Here is a 25,298-nt window from a genome sequence, read left to right on the forward strand (position 1 = left end):
TTTTGTTAATTTGTATGAGTTCCCTGTAAATGTTGGAGATTAAACCCTTATCGAATATAACATTGGCAAATATGTTCTCCCATGCAGTGGGCTTTCTTGTTGTTTGTTGATGGTTTCTTTTGCTGTGCAGAAGCTTTTTATTGTGATGTAGTCCCATTTGTTTATTTTCTCTTTAGTTTTCATTGTCCTAGGACAGTGGTTGGCAAACTGCGGCTCGCGAGCCACATGCGGCTCTTTGGCCCCTTGAGTGTGGCTCTGTCACAAAATACCACGGCCTGGGCGAGTCTATTTTGAAGAAGTGGCATTAGAAGTTTAAGTTTAAAAAATTTGGCTTTCAAAAGAAATTTCAATCGTTGTACTGTTGATTTTTGGCTCTGTTGACTAATGAGTTTGCCGACCACTGTCCTAGGAGCTTTATCGGTTAAAGATATTGCTATGACATATGTCTGACATTTTGCAGTGCTTCTTAAACACCTGTTTCATGTCATCTTATACACATTCCTTTCATTTTACTTACATTGAAAAGGGTCCCCTCCCAGTGCTCTCGTCTCTGTAGGGGTGGAGGCAGAGCTGGATCATGTTAGACTGTGGAAAGTACTTATAGAACAGCACACTGACAATTGCTATTATTAATACAATTGATCACTAAACTCTCATGTCTGGGAGAAAAAAAAAAAGGGTCAAGGTTAAACAGACCCAGATTCTCTCAAGCTATCATACGGATGATATTTTGGTGAAAAGTTTAATGATAGAGGAAAGTTTGAATCTCTTTTAGCACTGCTGCCTTTCAGCTAACATATTCATTTATTTCTTTCAGTGGTGCCTTTTGGTGCCTCAGACTCCAACCACTAAGTTTTGAGCATTGTGGGAAAGGTCTCATTGGCATCACTTTTTGCCATTAAAACACTTCCCATCTGAATGCTGGCTGCCAAAGTATGTGGTATCCTGTGGAGCAAGAGGATGAGGACATAGATTGCAGTGAGGCTGAACAGTTTGCACTTCCTAGCAGTGACACTAGACATCAATCTTTCATCAAGACAGCCCAGAACACAAGAACAAACGAGGCATTCTCCAACCAAAAAAAGTGCAATCAAAGCATTCTCCTTGCAAGTTTCTCAAGGATGAAATTTACTGAGGCTGTCATTTTGGTTGTTTAAAGAAACAAATAAAAAGCAATTTCTACTTTATAAGGTATATATTTATAAGGATGAAATTATTTATAGCATAATGCTTGAGAATCCTTTAGTTGCAGCTCAAAGTACGTGTGTTTCATGTTTTGCATGTGCATATCAGCTGGCCTTAAAAATAATGCTAATTTGGTCACAGTTAATCTTCTTCACATGGTCTTCAGCATCAAACATGACATCATTATAGGAAAACATGTTATGCAACTTTGAACACCAGGAGAATTGTTGATTTTTTTCCCTGTTTTTTTGTTTTGCTTTGTTTTGTTGTTTGTTTTTGTCATTTGACGAGGTTTCATATAGGTTGATCTCAAGAAACGACCGAATTACTAGGATAAATGTGTTAAAATCATTCTTTTGACCTATACTAATTTGTTGTGTTATCTACTAGTAGATTTGTGGCTACTCAAATTGACATTGCACAGCAAAGCTCAGAGGTCAAGACAAGTTATTGTGGACTCATGGCTGTTAGATTTGTGGAGAAATGTTCAATGTGAGCCTTATATATTGATCATATTTTTCTTTGCTATCTTTACCTGAAACCAAGTTAATTGATCTCTATTGCATGCACAATAGCTTTAAAAATAATAGTTCCTGATACTAATGATATTATAAATTATTTGCAACAACTTATTTTAGGAAATATTTAAATATTATTTGTATTTAAATACAAAGTTACTCTTACAGAGAGTTATTTTCCCAATAAAATTTATGGTTCTTGATATTTGGCAGATTGAGTCCAGTTCAGAGTACAACCACTCATGTTTGGAAAGGCAGAAGAGAGGGAGAGAGGGGGAGTGTGGAAGACTTGATTCACTTCCTTTGGATTTTACCAGCAAATGGGGTTACACTGCAGTAGAACTGCATGGATAGCCCTTTGTATTTTGATCATTTCTTTGTTTTTTACTTTGGAATTTTAAAATGCTTAGGGACATTTGTATAGCCATATACTTTTTAAAAAAATGTTGAAGCTTCTATAAAGAAAAGAAAATGATGTATCACATTCATATTTTCCCAACCTCAAAAATATATCAAAATATATATATAATTCCATGTAAAGATTAATTTTATAATGGGACTAGAGGCCTGATGCATGAAAGTCATGCAATAGTAGGCCTTCCTTCCCCCAGCAGCCAGCACTGGCTTCCCTCTGGCACCTGGGACCCAGGCTGGCTTCCCTCAGGCCACCTGCAGGCACCCAGGATCCAGGCTTTGCTCCAGCTGCCACCATACACGCAGGACTCGGGCTTCCCTCCAGCCCCGGCTTCATCCGGAATGGCGTCTGGAATGACATCTGGTCTAATTAGCATATTATCCTTTTATTATTATAGACTAGAGGCCCAGTGCATGAAATTCGTGCACGGGGCGGGGGGTGTCCCTCAGCCTAGCCTGCACCCTCTCCAATCTGGGACCCCTCGAGGGATGTCCAACCCCGGTGGGATTGGACCTAAATGGGCATTCAGACATCCCTCTCACAATCCAGGACTGCTGGCTCCCAACTGCTCGCCTGCCTGCCTTCCTGATTGCCCCTAACCACTTCTGCCTGCCAGCCTGATCACCCCTAACCACTCCCATGCCAGCCTGATTGATACCTGACTGCTCCCCTGCCAGCCTGTTTGCCCCTAACTGCCCTCCCCTGCAGGCCTGGTCACCCCAACTGCTCTCCCCTGAAGGCCTGGGTCCCACCCAACTTCCCTTCCCTGCAGGCCTGGTCATCCCCAACTTCCCTCCTCTGCTGGCTTGGTCACCTGTAACTGCCCTCTCCTGCTGGCCTGATTGCCCACAACTGCCCTCCCTTGCAGGCCTGGTCCCTCGCAACTGGCCTCCCCTGCTGGCCATCTTGTGGTGGCCATCTTTTGTCCACATGGGGGCAGGATCTTTGACCACATGGGGGCAGCCATCTTGTGTGTTGGAGTGATGGTCAATCTGCATATTACTTTTATATTAGATAGGATAGAGGCCTGGTACATGGGTGGGGACCAGCTGGTTGCCCTGAAGTGTGTCCCAGATCAGGGTGGGTGTTCCCTTGGGGCATGGGGTGGCCTGGGCGAGGGGCCTGTGGTGGTTTGCAGGCCAGCCACGCCCCCTGGCGACCTTAGCGGAGGCCCTGGTATCTGGGGTTTATTTATCTTCTACAATTGAAACTTTGTAGCCTGGAGCGGAGCCAAGCCTTCTGCTTGCTCCATGGCGGCAGCCATTTCTATTGGGATTTATATATCTTCTATAATTGGAACTTTGTAGCCTTAAGCGGAGGCCTGGGCCAGCCAGGGTGTGCGGAAAGCTTGGCTTCCTCCATTGCCAGGGGCAACCCTAGCCTCCTGCTCTTTCCAGCTCCATGGCTGCCACCATTTCTGTTTGGATTTATGTATCTTCTATCATTGAAACTTTGTAGACTTGAGTGGAGGCCTAGGCCGGCAAGGGCAGGTGGAAAGCTTGGCTTCCTCCATTGCCGGGGAAACCCAAGCCTCCCTCCTACTCTCTGTGGCCGTAGCCATCTTGGTTGGGTTTATTTGCATATTCGCTCCTCATTGGCTTGTGGGCTTGGCTTGTGGGTGTAGCAGAGTGATGGTTAATTTGCATATTACTCTTTTATTAGATAGGATGAGCTACATTATGAGCAACTGAGATAACTCTAGTCATAACATCCTGAAAATGGTTAATAAATCTAAAAACAGCATCCAGGTGGATGGACTCCAACTTTGATATGCTAATTTCAGGACCAGAGGAACAGAAATATTTAAAATTAGAGAAAAATGTCCATTAATATGAAACTATCCCATTATTTTAGAATTTGACTTGTCAAATACAGTTTTTCAGTTCTTTCATGTACTGTTCCTTATTAATTTCTCTAAAATACCTAATCTTTTAAAAAAGAATATTGTATTATATTATTGGCCTTAACTAATAATAATAACATTTTCCTATGTTACCTTTGCCATTTCATATTTTTCTTCAGATTTTTTCATACATAATTGTTCCTTTAGTTACAAAACCAACTTTTAGGCCTATTCGCTAGTATATTAGAAAACTTATCACAAACTAATGTGAATTCATTTTTAACAATTCACTCATTGGGAAATAATGGGTTTTGTCCTGATTATGTGCTAAGCACATCATAATTATCTAAAGAGAGTCAAAGGATACAAAAAAGTTTTAAGATTTAGTTCCACTCTGAGGTTTTCCCTGACTGTTACCTCTCTTGCCTGGGTGGCCAAGATGATGGTGATGCCAGTAAGAAAGAAAGAACACCAACGGTACAGAAAGCAAGACAATGAGATTGATTCAGGGCACAATATGTATAGGATCCTCACAAGGTATTCAGAGCCAGAAGTCAACCTGTAATTGGGAAGTATTTGGAAGTCATCAACCTTTGGATAATTGGTTATCAAAATCACTTCAGTGGACAACATAAAATAAAAACAATGAGAATGAGGAACAAAGAAAAACAAAAGTTGTTTTCTTTAAGGTGGGTGAGTCAGGAATGTCAGGGAAGTGCACTTGGCCTAAATGAAGAAGCAGAACTGGGAGCAAGGATGTTAGTAAAGCCCAAAGCAAAGCTTTTCCAGACAGAAGCAGTGGTTAAACGTTTCAGGAAGTTCAACTAGGATGACATCTAAAAAGAGGTCTTTAGTTTTGGCCAAAAAGAGGCCAATAATGATTTTGGAAAGAATTAAGTGACATTAACAATGAGTTTAAGAATGAATGGGAGGTAAGGAAGTAAATAATCTGCTCTTTTAAGATATTTGAGATAAAAACAAATTAAGGAAAGGGAAGGTCAAAGGATCATGTTTTGCAAAGTGGGATGTTTGGATATGACTGAAATAGAGAGAAGAAGTCAGTCCGTGTAAAGAAAAGAAGAAAAATTTAAAAAGCAATGATTTTACTAATTAAAATACATATATTTAGCAAATTAAATAGTGTCACTTGGTTATTAACTATTCAAATGAACCAGTTTTATTTGATAATCATTGGTTAAATAAAGAAAAATATATTAGTGTCTATTATGCAAAAACACAATGGTAGGTGCTGTGGAAATACAAATATGGACAAATTAATCTCTCATTAAGAAGCTAATAAAATAGGCAGGATGCAACGTAGCAGGGAACTTGTGATGTTCTCTGCTCAGAGTAATAAGCATAGCATAACTGTGGCTGGGGAGGACTAAATGTGATTTCCTGAAGAAAATGAGATATGCAGTGGTCCTTGAAAAGCAAATAACATTTTGACAGGTAGTACAAAGACAGGGGACCAAGGAAGTGCTGAGGGTGTTCACAAAGCCCAGGGACTACAGGCTACATGAGAAAGATAAAGAGGCAGATACATATTTTCTTCGTGTAATATTCATGTATCATAAACTGTTACTCTTCTGATTTTACTTTAATCATTTAAACATGTAAAAATCGTGCTTAGCTTGCTGGCTGTATAAAGCATAGGGTGGGCTGGATTTGGCTCCTAACAGGCATTTGCTGACCCATGAACTAGATGGTGAGCCATACAGGGCAGAACATCTGATACACAGATGTCATGCAGTGAATATTTTCTGATTATGCTGAAGCAGGTAGACCTCAATCTAGGGAAGTGGTTATTGGATAGGAAAGGAAGGATACAGGTGATACATAGAAGTGATTGATAGAAGCCCATAGTAGCATCTTGATGGGGGGAAAAGGGAGTGATCGAAGATACATTAGTTATAAGACTAGAGGCCCGGTGCACGAAATTCATGCACGGGGGTGTGTGTCCTTCAGCCCAGCCTGCACCCTCTCCAATCTGGGACCCCTTGAGGGATGTCCGACTGCCCATTTAGGCCCGATTCCGATCCCGATCGGGCCTAAACTGGCAGTCGGACATCCCTCTCACAATCCAGGACTGCTGGCTCCCAACTGCTCGCCTGCCTGCCTTCCTGATTGCCCCTAACCGCTTCTGCCTGCCAGCCTGATCACCCCCTAACCACTCCCCTGCCAGCCTGATTGATGTCTTCCTGCTCCCATGCCAGCCTGTTTTGCCCCCAACTTCCCTCCTCTGCTGGCCTGGTCACCCCTAACTGCCCTCCCCTGCAGGCTTGATCGCCCCCAACTGCCTTCCCTTGCCGGCCTGGTCCCTCCCAACTGCCCTCCCTTGCAGGCCTGGTCCCTCTCAACTGCCCTCTCTTGCAGGCTTGGGGCCTCCCAACTGCCCTCTCCTGCTGGCCATCTTGTGGTGGCCATCTTGTGTCCACATGGGGGCAGGATCTTTGACCACATAGGGGCAGCCATCTTGTGTGTTGGAGTGATGGTCAGTTTGCATATTACTCTTTTATTAGATAGGATTGGGGGGAAAACATGAAGCATAGTCAGAAGGTAATGAATTCAGTTCATAAATAGCATTTGGATATAAAGGTCATATAGCAAGGGGGTCATAGTTAGCGGACCTATGAAACAGAATATGAGCTGACCCCTATGAGAATAATGGGGGATATGTTCCTGCATAACCACTCCCATCTCTCAATGCCCAAAGATCAAAGAATATTACATGAGAATTATTTCTCCAGTGTTACTAAGTCTTGATAGGCATTGGTACTTTCTCTTTCATACATTCAGATTTAAGGATTACCTGGGAGGGAAAGAGGAAATGGCAAAGTAACTCATCAAAGTAACATTCAGTTCTAAAATGTGTCAACATGTGGTAATAACAGAATGTGGAACAACAGTTCCCCAATGTACAAAAGGAAATCTACCAGGTGCAGATTGCTTCCTCAGAGACCAGTGACAATGCTAATCTATTGTTAAAATGACACCATTCACAAAGGATAAACTGACTTACTCCAATGGAGACATTCAGTAATAGTGAATTCAGTAATATTGAATGTTTCTAACATGAAAGCCAGACTCATTTGCTATGACACGGTAACATTTAGTTTCCAAACACAAGGGCAAATGGTAAGAGCAAAAGAAAGCCCTTATTATTGGCAAAGAGATCCTGGTAGGTGTTTATGGTTGTTGACAAGGGTAATCTACATCCATGAGGTTAATTAGAGAGAGAATGAAAACAGATTGTGGCTGATTTCTAACTAATGGTTTTGGTGCAATTTTGTTCCGTTTTCCTTTTTCCAGACAATCCCTGGTGGTTTTGTTTCCCTGTTCACTTCCTTATGTAGCTCTCCTTTCAAACTTTGGAGGTTATTTGTTCTTGGATTCTGTGACTTGTGGAGACAAATTATAAAAATCATTGTTCCAGACATAATACAGCAGAAGTTCATTGCATTTCCCTGCAGGCGAGTATGCCACACAGGAGTGTCACAGGAGTGCTTGCCAATCCTAGCTGCCTGTATTGACATAAAGACAGTTATTCTCCCAAGATTTCTGCCCCATGATTGTGCTAGTAAGATCATTATGAATGCCAAATATGTGTCATTAAATACTCTGGAAGATTTCTTGCTTTCAATCTATGTAAAGCATGTAGACTCCTTAGAATCTAAATATATTATAAGATCAAATCACTAACTGCACCAAAACCTGTCTTTTTTAACTTTTTATAAAATTTTTATTTATTAGAAATTTTAATGTTGACACTATTACAAATGTCCCAATCCCCCTCTTTACCCATCTCCACCCACCTCCACATCTGCCTCCCTTGGCCTTCAACACACTATTGTCCATGTCCATGGGGCATGCATACATGTTCTTTAGCTAATCCCTTCCAGTCTTTATCCAGTCACCCCCAACCCCCTTCCTTTCTGGCACTCACCAGTCTTTTCATGTATCCATGATTCTTCCATCTTTCCTTCTGCCTTTGCATACTCCAGGGCTTCAGCGTCCTCCATTAAATATTCTATATGTTGCTTGCAATTAGAGGGGAAAAGAGAGAGTTTGGAAGAGGCACACCAATTCCTTACCTCATCTTGAGGTGACACACATTTTCACTCATACTGCATCACTGAGAATCAGTCACATAAACACACCAAGGTTCAACGGGGCTAAAAATATAGTTTCTGGCTCTAGCCAGTTTGGCTCAGTGGATAGAGTGTCAGTTTGCGGACCAAAAGGTCCTGGGTTTGATTCTTGGTTGCAGGCTCCTCCCTGGCTGGGGCCCTGGTCAATGCTCATGCAGAGGCAACCAATTGATGTGTTTCTCTCACATCAATGTTTTTCTGCCTTTCCCTCTCTCTTCTGTTCTCCCTAAAAAAAATCAATGGAAAAATATCCTCAAGTGAGGATTAACAAATAAATATATATATTCACACACACATATATATAAACATACACATTTATACACATACAAGTATATATAGTTTCTGCAAGTAATTACAAAAATTATTAATATTAGTAATTTTTTAATTTACCTTAAGCAAGTTATTAAATCTCATTGTATCTTTATTTCCTCAACTATAAAATAAAAATTATACAAACACCTAATTTCAAATATAGTTATGTATAATATTAGAAGCCTGGTGCATGAAAATTCAGTCCCTCAGCCCATCCTGCCCCCTCTCACAGTCCAGGAGCCCTCAGGGGTGGGAGGTGACCTGGCGATCAAGGGAAGGTGATGCCCCCATCACACCTCTGCTGCTGCCACTGCCGGCAGTGCAAGCCTCGGCCAGCCCTGGTTACCTGAGCCTGGGGCGGCCCTGGGCGGCTGGACAGCTGCCATCCAAGGCTTGCTTGCGCCTTGGGCCAGCCCTGGGCAGCTGGAGGGCTGAGGGCGGGTCCGGCTGCACCACGTGCCTGCCACCCCTCCCACTGGCAGGGCTGAAAGGACTGGGGGACTCTGGCAGGGCTGAGGGGACTGGGCGCCGCCATCTTGTGGCTATGGGCGCCACCATCTTTGTGATGGTGTGATGGTCAATTTGCATACTCCATCTTTATTAGATAGGATATGAATTGCAACATATAAAGAATTTAAAAATTTTCCTAGTACACACTTTCATGTTTCAATTCATTGCTATTATTATTGTTGTTAATGTTATTATTATTAATAGATCTCATCTTGAGTAAAGATAGGAAGGTACTCATGGCAACTCTAAACCCTGAGGCAAGCATGCAGTGACCCAAGTTGGAATTTCATGAGCTATTGTGAAATCTCATTTCCAGAACATTTTGAGAATAGACAATCCAGAAAACCGGATAGGGAATTGGTCACTTAATCTCTCAGACAGAGTGAAGCTAATGTCTTCTTACCTTGGAAGCCCTGGTTAATATAATCTTTCAAAAGTTTCTATAAAACTATGATTACAAAGTAATGCAGGATATGTACAACTACACAGAATTAGTTTTATTTGAAGACATTAAAATTTTCCTGTGTCAATCAACTCTTTACATATATTTCTTTGGCTTCTATTTGGTTGTAGGTTCTTTGAGGGATTTTTTTTCCCTATTTTATGCTTTTATCTATTAGAATGCCCACACAACAATTTGTACATAGTAGGGATTCAACAAATTAGTGCTAATAAATCTTTATTACAGTGAAATTTTGTTAAATATAATTTTAATTCTTAGATTTAAACAGGATTTAAAATAGAATTAAACTGACATAAATATGGATATGTCAGAATTCTGAAATTTTAAAATCATATTTTTAATTGTTATTGCATGCAAATGTTGTATGTAGTAATAACATTCTTATATATTTTTAATTTTAGTATTTGTCCAAATAACTCAATAATAAGCATTACATTACTTCTTGTTTTTGCATTGTATAGAAACAGGTTTTGATTGAAAAGATTATATAAATTTTTATAGATTTTTTGCACCATACTGAAAAGCTGTACCTTCTTTTATTTATTTGTTTAAATTTTGAAAGAATATAAATATGTAAATGGAGAATACTCATTTTAAAAATCTGCAGACTAGAATTGAAAAGCTTTTTAAAATACAAATAAAAAAATAAAAAATGTATTAAAGTTGTGATTACTGGAAAGATTAGAGTGACAGTTTAGTATTTGTGACGATTTTAGAGCCATCGTTTCTTACCTCCCCTAGAGAGATGATTTAATATCTACATGTTGCCAAGCATACAGTTAAAAAGTGGAAATTTGGGAGGGGGGGATGGTTGGGGAACTGGGTGAAAAAGGTGAAGGGATTGAGAAGTACAATTTTGTAGTTACAAAATAGTCCTGGGGATGTAAAGAGCAGCAAAGGAAATAGACTTAGTGATATTGTAGTAACTATGTATTGTGCCAGGTGGGTATTGGGAATATCAGGAGGAACAATTGTCTAACCACTATGATGTACACCTGAAACTAATACGAAATAATATTGAATGTAAACTGTAATTTTAAAAAAGTTTAGTGAACATTTTGGTTAATCCTTCAGATGGCTGGTTTCCATGATGCTGAACATCTGGATATTTACTAGTGTGTTGAACAAAAATATGAAGATCCAGCCAACTTATCGATTTTATTCTCACTGAATCAACATTTTTATATATGTTTAGTAATTGTGTTTTGTTATTAAGTCGGCAAAGAACAGATTAGAAAAAATATAACAAAGAATATCAGTCTCTACTCATTGCATAAATTAGCATTATAAATTTTATCATCACACTTTTATATGCTGCTATTAGGAAGTGAATAAAATTGTGATGACAAAATTGATGATGTTGCTAATTTATTCTAAGAGTAGAGAATAGGAAAATAATTGAGACTATATTCCATGTTATTCACATTCTCCAGTTAGACATTATAAAGTTCGATAATTTGAGTATGTTACTTATTCTTTGTTTGCTTAACTCAACTTATTGAAATCATTTGTCAATCATACTCATCTGTTAGAAAAAGATAGAACAAACTTTTAAAGGAATCACATACTTGGTATCTTTAAATTCAAAGTGACAATTGTTTTCAATCAAAAGCTGAACAGTCCAGTCCAGTGTTTTTACAGTGTTAGATTTCTTGTAAAAGGCAATAAGGCAGTTGTTCCAATTCAAGAGGTTTAGCACCATCATTTAATAGGGTGTGTTGAGCTCCTTAATGTCTTTAACTTATTGGAAATTACCAAATATGTGCCATCTGAGAATACTTGGACCCAGTCACCTCTATTTCTAAAGGAGAAAATGTTCAGTTATGAAATAAATTAGTCATGGAGATGTAATGTGAAGCACAGGGAATATAGTCAATAATGTTGTAATAACTTTGTATGGTTTGTATGGTGACAGATGGTAACTAGACTTATTGTGGGGATCATTTTGTAATATATATATATATATATATATATATATATATATATATATATGAGAGAGAGAGAGAGTTACTGTGTACACCTAAAATTATAGGATATTGTGTGTCAATTACATATTAATAAAAATAAGCAAGAGGGCAGTAAATGCATCAAAAATCACTGCAGAGAGAGAGAGAATAAAAAGCTTTCTCTCCTTTAATAAGACTTTTTCCTTTCCCCTTTTAATTTCATTTTTATTATTTCTAAAATTAAAATTTTGAACTAAAAGACTCTGCAATTCTCATGTTCCACAGTCACCACACAATATGCTAAATGTTGCATAGAGTGTTGCTAACATGCCTATCTTGGTGCCAAGCATCACTAACATTTTGCAAATATGCTTATAACATTTTTCCTTCATAACTTGAGGAATTTCCAAATTCTGAATGCCTCAAAACCTCCTGGCCTATCCACTATTGAAAGTTAAATATCTACCTTATAGCTTTAAAAATTCCTTGTAGACCTGTGTTTATGTCTCAGGTTAATTTGAAGAGTTATTTCTCTCCATTCTATAGCTGACAAGATATGAGAGGAGAGACTTATATAGAGACTTTAGATGTATACTATCTATAAACTCTCTTTGTTTCTAAACCCTTCCAAATTTCTCTTCATTCTGAAAAATTTCTACACAATTGTCCATGTTCTTTGTTATATATACTAAAAATATTTTTTCACAAAACCCTCAAGTATATAAGCTTGTTCTTCATAAGATAGTGTTAAAATATGAAAAGTCAAACTGCAAACTAGGAGAAAATGCTTGCAAATCACACACATAGTAAAGGACTTGTATGCAGAATATATAAAGACTTCTCAAAACTCAATAGTAAAAAATAACCCAATTAAAGTGTGGGTACAGATTTTCAAAAGGCAGTTCAAAAAAGACTTATAGCCTTTAATTTGCATTGCTATAATGGCTGGGAATGAAACTAAATCATTGACATTAGTACTGAGAATAGGTTGAAGGGAATTGACCACTCTATTAGTTACCCACTGCATGGTAACATACTCGTGGCTTCTCTCAGAGTTTCTATGGGTCAGAAATCTGGATACAGTTTATGTGAGTGCTTCTGGTTCAAGGTCTTTTATGAAGTTACTAGAGGCCCAGTGCACGAATTCGTGCATGGGTGAGTCCAGCCGGCCTGCCCTGATCGGGGGTTGTGGGGGGTGATCAGGGACGGGGCCGGCTGGGGGAGGGGCTGCAGGTGGTTGGCTGGCCAGCCCCACCCCCTTGTCGAACTCCCAGTTGAACTCCTGGTCGAAGGGACAATTTACATATTGGCCTTTCATTATATAGGATAGTTAAGCAGTTAAGCTGTCTGCTGACTACAGTGTTATCTGAAGACTCACCTGGGGAGGATCAATGTCCAAAATCACTTACATAGTTGTTGGCAGGATTCAGTTCCTTGTGGAATTTGGGCTAAGGAGTTTAGTTTCTTGCTAACTGGTTAGTTTGGGGCACTCCTAGTTCCCCACCCTACATGCTTCTCCAAAAGGCAGCACAGATGGCAGCTGACTTTTCTCAGACAGAGTTTGTGAGCATGTAAGAGGAAGCACCCAAGACATCTAGACACTGTCTTTTTATAACCTAACTAGTGGCCCAGTGCATGAAATTCTTGCATGGGGGGGATGGGGGGGGCAGTGTCCCTCAGCCCAGCCTGCACCCTCTCCAATCTGGGACCCCTTGGGGGATGTCCGACTGCCGGTTTAGACCCGATCCCTGTGTTGGAGTGATGGTCAATCTGCCTATTACTCTTTTATTAGATAGGATAATTGAAACTTTTGTAGCCTTGAGTGGAGGCCAGGGCGGTAGGAAAGCTTGGCTTCCATCATCGCCGGGGAAACCCAAGCCTTCTGTTCGCTCCGTGGCCACAGCCATTTTTGTTGGGATTTATTTATCTTATATAATTGAAACTTTGTAGCCTTGAGCAGAGGCCAAGGCAGGCCAGGAAGCTTGGCTTCCTCCGTCACTGGGGGCAACCCAAGCCTCCTGCTTGCTCCAGCTCCATGGCTGCTACCATATTTGTTGGGATTTATTTATCTTTTATAATTGAAACTTTGTAGCCTTCAGTGGAGTCCAGGGCCAGCCAGGGTGTGCGGGAAGCTTGGCTTCCTCTATTGCCGGAGAAACCCAAGCCTCCTGCTCTCTCCATGGCCACAGCCATCTTGGTTGGGTTAATTTGCATACTTGCTCCTGATTGGCTGGTGGGTGTGGCTTGTGGATGTGGCAAAGGTACAGTCAATTTGCATATTACTCTTTTATTAGATAGGATTATATTATTGAAAAGCCATAATAATATGCCATATGTTTGTATAATGATAATTAGCTTGCAAGAAAAGAGAATTGTTATTAACTGCAACTTATATTCTTTTATAGAAATTTTATTGCAATAATATGTTTCAGTTTACTATTTGTGGGGTTTTTTTCCCATTAGGACAGACAATTACTTCATCAAATCAAGAATTAGGGAAGATGAACATATTTACAAATGCACTATCAACTTTTTCTGATATTATTTACAAAAGAACTGTTATAATAATTTACAATAAGTTACATTTTATAAAAATTTTTATTTACTTCAAGAAAGCATAGTATAGTCTATGTAAAAAAAGCCCATATTCTTGTTTTCCCCCAATTCTGCAAAGTGACAGAGGTAAGGCAATAAGATCCTGTTACTGTACCCTGTTTATACAGCTGTACTTCATTGAATGAAGGCTTGTGTTACACACAGTTTGTGATAGGAAGTAAATGCTTTTAAAACAACTAAAGAGACAGGTCTTTGACCTCCACCTTTGTGGATTCTTTCTTCAGCCATTTAACTTCTGTGGAGGTTATAAGGAAGTAGTTTCAATATATCTTACCACCCTCTAATCTCATTTGGTTAGTTTGTCCCCTTGTGCACTCATACCATGGATGCATTATGATGACTTTTTTTAAAACAAATCCTGAAAGTTCCAAAAAAATGGACAGTGATTTTATTTGTGATGAAGTTTGTAAGTCATGGGATCTGAAATAGTGGGTGTGTTCTAAAAAGATAATACTGTTTAGATTGCTTCAGGAGCTAAATCTGTAAGAAGTTTTAAAAGATTTAGGACATTCCTCAAATTTATTACCTCTTAATAAATTTCTACATAACATCTAAAGTTATCAAGTGCCACAGGTTTCTTTGTATATCTCTTATTTGTAGCTAAATAGCCTAGTTAATAAACCAGAGATTTAGGTTCTAGGTTATTTCAAGGATTATGCCTGGGAAGTTAGGGGTCTTTATGGTGAAATAGTTCTTATTTGTATAAGAAGAATTTTCTTAATTGCTTGGGTAAAAATACAGGGTCATTACTATACAGGATAAAAAAAGTCAACCAATCAGGATCTAAGTTACATGTACTAGTAAATAGATGGTTTATAAATATACATGCAAATACATGACTTTAATAGAAATGACTTTTGATAGGGATATTGATTCATAATTCTGTTCACAATGTTCTCATTCTCACAGAAATAAGTTCTTCTTATATCTCTGAACTATTATTTATTTACCAAAACTCTTCTGCAAATTTTGTTTGGTAACTTCTTATACAGGTTGTCCAGAGAGCTTCATTTCTTAAACAAATGGCTAAGGAGTGCACCCAGATGAAATATACAGGGTGTCCCCCAGAAAATGTGTATACACACTTTGAAAAATTATAAAGGCATTGTTTATTAAAATACATTTCATTTTCAAAATTGAGCTGTCATCTGTTAAAGTGTGTATATATTTCTTGGAACACCATGTATGTATGTATATATAATATATGTTTATATAATATATGTTTAACATGTAATATGTAATTAATATATAATGTATAACATATGTGTAATATATACAAATATACATGTAATTATTAATATATAATAATGCAATATATACTATATATGATATAGTGTACATATCATATATATACTAGTACTATATGTAATATAGCATATATGTAATATATACATATATACTATAGATATATGTTATATAGATATACTTTTTATAAAAAACTCTAATAAATTATTCTGCTATATGCCATGAATTATAACTATTAGTATATGGCAATTCTAAAGAAAAATAACCCCAAATTTTCACTCATGTTCACTGTTCAGTTCCCATGAATCCAAGCCCCAAAGATTTAATTTCTAATCAATACTGACAGATATACAATGATCATATGACATGGTTAATTCTACCTCCTGTATTTATATCAAAGGACTAAATATAAGTTAGTTTAGCTAAGAACATAATTTTTAAATATTAAATATAATATTATGGGGCATTTTAATCTTGGTAGACAATGAAAAATACGGACAGAATAAAAAGTGTGGCCTTGTTCTCTTCTATGTCATCTGCTTAGGAGGTCATTGCATAGTGGTATGTTTATTGAAAACAGAAATCAAGCAACTACCTTTTTTGTGTATATATGAATTTCAATGCATTAATGGGTTAATTTGTATAATACTTTATGAAAATTACAACTTATGTTTCCTTTTCTATTATGAGCATAAAGCAATTATGAGGGACAATTTTAGAAATGGCATAGTGTTTTGGTAAAGCATGAAAAAAAAACACCCATGTAACTATTAGCTAATATATTCCTGTTAATAAAAATGAAACTTTAAATCCGATGAACAAATATTATTTTGCTTTGCCTCTTATTTCAATAGACTTTGAAATTTCTTAAAATGCCATCAGGAAATAATATTATGTAATATTTTATTCCAAAATATATGCAGCAATTTCTCCCATCAGAGTATTCTTCTTTAATTAGAAATATGTTATCACATACTGAAATATCATCACTATTCATTGACTATATTATTATAACATTACCAGTTAGTTTTTATGATCTGTCATACTGTAATATGTTAGCAAAGTGTAAATTTTGGAATTCATTTCAGTTTGCTAAAGGCATTTAATTATATCATATACACTATACATGTTTATTGGCTATGTTTCAATTTTTTACTTATTTGTAATTTATACCCTCCCTGCTTCCAAAAGTGATTTGAAGCAGCTTATTTTAATTATAATTATATTGGCTAGCTTTTTCAGAGATGTTCCAGATTTTCTTCCTCACTCAACAGAGCAGCATACATAACTGAAAATGGAAGTTGCTTTGTTCTTATTCTCATGGCTCGTTTCAAATTATGTGTTTTGCAGAGGTTAATATTATGTGGGCTGCACACCAAACACACCATAGTTCTGAAGACTATAACTTATCCACAGCACTGAGACAATCTTCCTTCCAAATATATACTTCCTGGGTAAGTTGTATGAAATTGAATAAATGTGATAATATAATTCATTTTTAAAACATCTCAGCTGTTTCTATTTCCTCTGAGTAAACTAATAAGGTGTTTTTGCTAAAATCCTTCTTTCTCCCCTCTAAGTACAGACACTAAAATGAAGCAAGTGGTGCTTTCCAATGACAGTTTTTTATTTAAGTGATTAAACTCACCCTGGGATATAGAGCAAGGTGAGAAAGAGGCTGTCTATTTTTTATTTACTATTCAATAAGGGATGTGCTGGATCGACAATGTATCTCAATTCAAATATATGCAAAAATTTTATTACAAACTTTTAAAAGTGTTTTTTAAAAAATGAGTTCCCACTTCTGAATGCCCCAAGGAAATCTACTTAAACCCTTTGCTTTTTATCTACTTATTAGAGCAGTTAGTATGATGCTCAACAAAAAGTTTGGCTCTACAATATTTTCACACAAGGAAATGACAACACTAATACCACAAATAGCCCCTCGTTTGAAGGTTCTTCTGATTCACTGGGCAAAGCTCATCCACTTGGTAACAACCCTTACTTTGGATTTGCTGCCTGGCCGTTGTGGCTTAATGGTTGAGCATTTACCTATGAACCAGGAGGTCAAGGTTCAATTCCTGGTCAGGGCACATGCCTGGGTTTTGGGTTCAATCCCCCGTAGCAGGCATGCAGGAGGCAGCCAAAGATTCTGTCTCATCATTGATGTTTTTATCTCTTTCTCCCTGCCTCTCTGAAATCAATAAAAATATATATCTTTTTTTAAAAGGTGGCTTTCCACATTAAAAGAAAAAATAAGCTGCTTGCTAACTATAAATTGTAATGATCTAACATTTGCATGTTTTTTTCTTGTTTTCAAGGTATTTCCTTTAGATGCCATTTGTTGAGTACTTTCCATGTTCCACACAATCTTCTAAGACCTCTTGATGTATTAACTTATTTAAATTCATGACAACTTTAAGATACAGATATCACTACAACTCTAATTTATTTATTTATTTTTTAATATATTTTATTGATTTTTTACAGAGAGGAAGAGAGAGGGATAGAGAGTTAGAAACATCGATGAGAGAGAAACATCGATCAGCTGCCTCTTGCACACCCCCTACTGGGGATGTGCCCGCAACCAAGGTACATGCCCTTGACCGGAATCGAACCTGGGACCTTTCAGTCTGCAGGCCGATGCTCAATCCACTGAGCCAAACCGGTTTTGGCACAACTCTTAATTTTTAAATGATGGAACTAAATCCATAGTTTAGTCACAAAACTAATAAAAGGAGGAGTAGAATTTGAACTCATTTACCTGGCTTCAGGATCCCAGATCTTAACCTGTACACTACATCCTCTTCCACATGCCTCTGTATTATCTTTCACTTACGTTATCTCATTGGATCCTCACAAATAGGCCCATGCCATGCTAGATCAAATGTTACTAATGTCGGGAAATCAAATATCAGTGAGGTTAATTCCAGAGCTAGTAAGTGTTAGAGTCCCATGTGTTAAACCAGATGCCCAAATAGATAGAAAAATGTACTTATTGGCATGTGTTCTTACTCAAACATTAGAATAGGCAAAACAAATCTGTAAGGCAAGATGGTACTAATAGGTTTGCTGAAATGGATATTAAAAGTAATCCTCCACCTCCACCACTGCTCCCAATTCTACATACTTGTGTTATAGCTTATATTAATTTCCTAGGGCTGCCATAACAAAGTACCACCAAGTGGGCTGCTTACAACAGAAATGTATTGTCTCACAGTTCTGAAGTCCAGAAGTCTGAAATCAGAGTATGGGCATGGCCATGGTCCCTCTGAACTCTCCAGGGAAGTTGCTGGTCTAGTCCCCTTTCCTAGGTTCTGAGAGTACCTTGGCCTTGGAGAGCATAACCCCAGTCTTCACATGGCCATCTCCTTGTGTCTGTGGCCATATTTCTCTTGATTTTATAAGAAGCCTACCCTTCTCCATTAATTCCTCATCATAACTAATTACATCCACAATGATTATTTCCAAATTAGGTCCCATTGTGAGGTATTATGGAATACTAGAGTCCCGGTGCACAAAATTAGTGCATGGAGGGGGGTTGTCCCTCAGCCCAGCCTGTACCCTCTCCAATCTGGGACCCCTCGATGGGATCGGGCCTAAATGGGCAGTCGGACATCCCTCTCTCAATCCAGGAATGCTGGCTCCCAACTGCTTGCCTGCCTGCCTTCCTGATTGCCCCTAACCTCTTCTGCCTGCCAGCCTGATCACCCCCTAACCACTCTGCTGCCAGCCTGTTTGCCCCCAACTTCCCTCCTCTGCCGGCCTGGTCACCCCCTAACTGCCCTCTCCTGCAGAGTTGATCACCTCCAACTGCCCTCCATTGCAGGCCTGGTCCCTTTCAACTGCCCTCCCTTGCAGGCCAGGTGCCTCCCAACTGTCCTTTCCTGCTGGCCATCTTGTGGTGGCCATCTTGTGTCCACATGGGGGCAGGATCTTTGACCACATGGGGGCAGCTATATTGTGTGTTGCAGTGATGATCAATCTGCATATTACTCTTTTATTAGATAGGATAGAGGCCTGGTACAGGGGTGGGGGCCAGCTGGTTTGCCCTGAAGGGTGTCCCGGATCAGGTGGGGGTTCCCTTGGGGCGTGGGGCGGCCTGAGGGAGGGGCCTGTGGTGGTTTGCAGGCCGGCCACGCCCCCTGGCAACCCAAGCGGAGGCCCAGGTATCTGGAATTTATTTTCCTTCTACAATTGAAACTTTGTAGCCTGGAGCGGAGCCAAGCCTGGGGCTCCCTCCGAGGCCCACAGCCATTTGTGTTGGGGTTATAATTGAAACTTTGTTGCCTTAAGCAGGTGGGCCCCGCCAGGGTGTGCGGAAAGCTTTGCTTCCCCTGTTGCTGGCGGCAAACCTGGCCTGCTCTCTCAAGCTCCATTCTGCCGCCATTTGTTTGAATTTGTTTACCTTCTATAATTGAAACTTTGTAGCTTGAGTGGAGGCTTAGGCCTGGCAAGGGCAGGCAGAAAGCTTGGCTTCCTCTGTTACCTAGGAAACCTTGCTCTCTGTGGCTGTAGCCATCTTGGTTTAGGTTAATGTGCATGCTCGCTCTGATTGGATGGTGGACGTGGCTTGTGGGTGTGTCAGAGGTATGGTCAATTTGCATATTTGTCTATTATTAGGTAGGATGATTTTGAGGTATTAAGGGATATGTATTTCAACACATGAATTTTGGGGGCACAATGTAATCTATAACACAATTCTAAGCAGGTGTGTAAAAGAAGGATCATATATACTAGAGGCCTGATGCATGAAATTCGTGCAAGGGGCTCAGCCCCTGCCACCGCTGTGGCTGCCTCGACCCCCACTACTGCGGAAACCACCTCTGCTTCAGCCCTCACTGCTGCTGCTTCGTCTGCAAGGACGTTCGGAAGGATGTCCAGTCTAATTAGCATGTTATGCTTTTATTATTATAGATGCATACTAGATGTACCAGTTAATGCGGATTTTTTTCAATAGATGGAGTTACACATATGTTGATATATATGCGATTTGATAGGAATGCTATTTTGCTGTATTGACGCAAGCTTCAAAACTTCATATGTAAAATTAGCTGAAGGTGTTAACATCATAGATATTTTTATGCTTAAAAATGTTGAATTCCGTGCCAAAAAAGAGCATTTACGGGAAATTTTAATTCGTTACTTTATTTTGAAGAAAAGTGCTGCTGAATACTTTGGGAAGCTTATGGTGAATATGCTCCACCTGAAGATACTTGTGAACGCTGGTTTAAATGCTTTAAAAGTGATGATTTCGATGTGAAAGACAAAGAATGTCCAGGTCAACCAAAAACGTTTGAAGACCAACAATTACAAGCATTATTGGATGAATATGCATGTCAAACTCAGAAACAACTTGCAGAAAGATTAAACGTGGCTCAGCAAACAATTTCCGATCGTTTACAAGCAATGGGAAAGATTTTAAAGGTCGGAAAATGGGTGCCACATCAACTGAACGAAAGACAAATGGAAAACCAAAAAGTCATCAGTAAAATGTTGCTTCAACGGTACGAAAGAAAGTCTTTTTGCATCGAATTGTGATTGTTGATGAAAAATGGATTTATTTTGAGAATCCCAAATGCACAAAATCATGGGTTGATCCAGGTCAACCATCAACATCGACTGCAAGGCCAAATTGCTTTAGAAAGAAGACAGTGCTCTGTGTTTGGTGGAATCAGGAAGGTGTGATGTATTATGAACTTCTAAAACCAGGTGAAACCATTAATACTGATCGCTACTGACAACAAATCATCAATTTGAACCATGCTTTGAACACAAAACAACCAGAATGTACCAAAAGACATGGCAAAGTAATTTTGCTTCGTGATAATGCACCATCACCCACTTCAAAACCAGTTAAAGACACGCTAAAAGATCTTTCTTGACTGGGAAATATTAATCCACCCGCTGTATTCACCAGACCTTGCTCCTTCAGATTCCCACTTGTTCCAATCGATGGCACATGCACTCTTTGAGCAGCACTTCAAAACGTACGAAGAAGTGGAAAATTTGGTCTCTGAATGGTTTGCCTCAAAACAAGAAAAGTTCTATTGGGAAGGTATCCACAAATTACCTGAAAGATGGGGGAAATGTGTAGCTAGTGATGGACATTACTTTAAATAAAGCACTTTTGATGTTTCTCTTGAAATTATTGTGTTTTCTTTGATTACAAAATCCACTATAATCAACTGGTTCAGCTAGTATTTTTCCCATATCCTGTAGCTTGTGCTGAAGACTCTGGATGATTGAAAGTGGAAGAAAATTCTACATATTTCATTGCTGCATAGCTCAAGACTGGTCTAGGGTTCCAATGAATGGAGCAAAGAACAGGCCCCTGATGGAAAGAAGGGATACTGCCCACCCCTCCTTCTTAAGAAATAGTGGCATTAATACGTTTTATTATCCTGTACAAAATAGGCTGAATATAAGACTGATTAAAATAATAATCTCAAAAACTTTATTCTCTCCTGATTTATGTATTTCTCTTTGCATGAAGATAATAATTAGAACTCTGATACCTGCATTTGGGGGAAGAATGCCTCCATGAGAGGATGCAGCTGTATTTCATGTTGTTCCAGGGAAATCAGTGCCCTTAGTGAATTAATCATCTGAGGAATCATCTGAGGAAAATTTTTATCAGAGCATAATAGATTTATTTTAGAACCGAGAGAAATCTTGGAAAAACTATATTTAAAACATCCATTTTGAAAGCTACCAAAGAATCTCAGAGGAGCCCACTACATCATGCAGTGTTGAACATTGCTGGTTGGAACTTGAGTTCAGACATCTCAGTCCAGTATATGATCATCTCTATCCTGGTTTCACTGTATCTTCTGCCCTATTAAGTCAATGCATCCAAAGTTACAGATTGGAGAAAATCTAAGTGGAATGCAGTTTCACACCTATTTACTGCAGGAATAAATTCCCTTTGCAACCTCATATCATGTGATCAAGGACATAGAAAAATACCATGCTGGTTAAGGAAATGAACATTGGAAATGCATCACAAGCTGCTAATTTTTGGGGGGGTTAAGAGTGGGGGTTGGATTCTGAGGACTTGTAGTAGTTCAGGAAATGAAGGCCTGTATTATAAATCAGCATTGATTCATTTCTAGTATTTGTAGGTCTGTTTGAAGATAACATAGATGGTTTAAGGGTCTATGAAAATTAATAGTCTGTGATAGGCCTTTCTGGACATTAAAGTCAAAGAGCAGTAATCAGGTCTCTATTTTCTTTGACTCTTTTATAAGATTCTTTTCTTCCAACACTGCTGCATAAGGCATGTAATTTGGTAGTTACTAAGGTAACAGTGTATTTTAGAACAAATAAGAAATGGGTCATGTCATTGAAGATAAAACTGATTTGTGAAATGAAATGCAAAATTAAGCTTCAGAGGGCTTTTCTTTGACAGTACTATGAAAATTAGGGTGGCAAATCTGTCATTTAAAGTCATGAAAGATAAGAATTCAATTTTTAAAAAATTCTGACTATACATTTTGCATTTTTAGCCAGTTTTAAGCTTAGATTTAATATTATCAAAAAAGAGCTGCACTTTTAAATGAGTACCATTTTAAGTGAGGCTTATTTATTGGTTTTGCATGCTACTTCAATCTCATTACACATCTTAATTAATATAATGCCTTAAACATGATAGTCTTTCCACTTTGCAAATAATAAAATATGTCTAGACCCATGGATATTGTGTACTATATAACAGTGTAGGGATTAACATTTTATTTTCTGCCAACTTTATAATAAAATACCTGAATGCTGCAATTGTATATTGAAAAAATAGCTACAGAAGTGCTGGAAAAATAAAAGAATGGGGAATGTCAAAGGAATACAGGCGCCAACTTGAAAGAGCTCCCCTGATCCCAATCTGGAACAGTTTGAATAACAAAGTATATAATGTACTGTGGAGTTTTAAACCAAAGTATAAATGTCTGTGAAATTGGTCCATACTGATATAGATAAACTAGAGGCCTGGTGCATGAAATTTGTGTACTGGGGGGGGGGGGGGGGGCGGTCCCTCAGCCTGGCCTGCACCCCCTCGCAGTCCGGGAGCCCTCGGGGGATGTCTGACTGCCAGCTTAGGCCTGCTCCCGTGAGCCCAGCTTCTGGCTGAGCAGCGCTCCAGAGCACACTGACCACCAGGGGGCAGCTCCTGCATTGAGCGTCTACTCCCTGGTGGTCAGTGCATGTCATAGCGACTGGTCGTTCTGCCCTTTGATCGATTTGCATATTAGCCTTTTATTATATAGGATGATTGACTAAATAAATAAATGGGAACAAATAGGAGACAAGTTCCCTTGAAGAATTATAAATAATATATGTAGATATGCTCCCCGTCTAGGAAGTGGAGCTTAATGCCTCCCTAACCCTGACTTTTGAGTGTAGCCTGTACTTAGTAAGTCTTTTAGTAAGAAAGTATATGGAAAAGGGGACAGAGGGTCGGGTGGAGAAACTTGGCAAACACAATCTCAGATCAAAGTAAACATCCTGGGAAATGTCTTGTTGGTAGCATTTACCCTTTGATAAAATGTGATAAAAAGGTGGTCTTGATAGCATATACCATTTGACATAGAATGAGAATGGCCTTTTACCCCTGTGGTTTTCATCATCAAAACACTATCCCCAGTCAAACCAAAGAAAAGTGTCAAACCCAAATTGAGGGACATTCTAAAAAATACCTAACCAGTACTCCTGGAAAGTATAAAGGGCAGAAAACGAAGGATTATCTGAGAAATTGTCAGGGATCAGAAGAGGCTATAAGATATAAAGATTTAATGTATATTGCACCCTGGATGAAATCCTAAAACAGAAAAAGAACATTAGAAAAACAAACCAGCCAACAACTAATGAAATCTAAATAAGATGTGGAGTTTAGTGGCATTTAACTAAAAGTAATGTAGACTCTTAGTTGGACTCTTTGGACTCAATGTTGGACTCTTAGTCTATATATCACAATACCTTGGTACTTCATTGTACTTAACTGTTATTATTGCCTGGAGAACTTTTCACCTTTATTTCTGTTATATCCTTCAATGTTCAATTCATTCCTCTCTTACAGATGCCTTTCTAACTTTACCCAGGTTGCTTTTTGTTCGTTTATTCCATAAGATGCTTACATATCTCAATTATAGTGCCAATTACTATACATATCATAAATACATGAAACAAAAGGTGTATAGTTGTCAAAAAACAATTTGTCAAAGGAAATATTTTGCTAAGCTAAGTAAGGCTGATCTGAAACTGATAGTGGCACAATGTATAAAATAATTCAAATCTCTCATTCATTTAAATATTTTTCACTTAATAGAAATTTAGAGCATAGGTGAGATACTTACATTAAAATTAATATATTTTAACATACTTGTGATACATGAAGCAATTGAATGGGAAATAGTAAACTACATTTAACGAGCTGAGTATTCCCTTAAAAGCATAGGAATTTAATGATAAATGCATTTGTTTAAATAACTAATTTTTAAATAAGTAAATTTTAAATGTAATTTTTAGCTCTGTAATATCTCTCATTCATTAAAATAGTTTTTTCCTAGGTTGGAATTATAAAATATGTTTATATTATATTAAAAATGTAACAAGAAGTAAATTTTAATCACCATCAGAGGAAAGAAATATAGTTTTTAACATCAATTAATATAAACTTTTATTACTATAAATTAGAGAATATGTAAATATATAATATATTTTTTAGCATAATTTAAAAAATATATTAATTACATTTAGAAATAGTAGATAGCAATTTACTAAGAATAAATAAATCTGGATCACAGCTGTAGCCTAGTTATTAACTAGCTTTGCCACTCTGAATCAATCAATTAATGTTTCAATCACAATGATTTTGTACATGAAATGGGACAGTTAATATTTGCTCTGCCTTGTCATATTATTATTTTGAAGATCACCTTAAATAAGGAATGTGGAAATTCTTTGAATTATATCAAGTATGATTCACATGTATAATATTGTTTTTTATTACATATAAGACTATAGAGGAACCTTTAGAGAAATCTAAGATCTTTTTATTACATCATACTTCCTGCCAAACTACATAAGCAAAGACTATTTTT

The 25,298-nt window shown here is 38.1% G+C and overlaps 1 protein-coding gene across 1 annotated transcript in view; it reads left to right on the top strand.

Moving 5' to 3' along the window:
• The window catches only part of AGMO (alkylglycerol monooxygenase), a 281,634-nt gene that overhangs the window by 85,848 nt on the left and 170,488 nt on the right, over positions 1–25,298 (top strand). Inside the window, exon 4 of the mRNA XM_079786527.1 lies at positions 16,555–16,658. Within this exon, the coding sequence (XP_079642653.1) occupies positions 16,555–16,658 (104 nt within the window). The remainder of the gene's footprint in view (positions 1–16,554; positions 16,659–25,298) is intronic.

The sequence above is a fragment of the Cnephaeus nilssonii genome, assembly GCF_951640355.1.
Source record: "Cnephaeus nilssonii genome assembly, chromosome: 12".
Lineage (NCBI taxonomy): Eukaryota > Metazoa > Chordata > Mammalia > Chiroptera > Vespertilionidae > Cnephaeus > Cnephaeus nilssonii.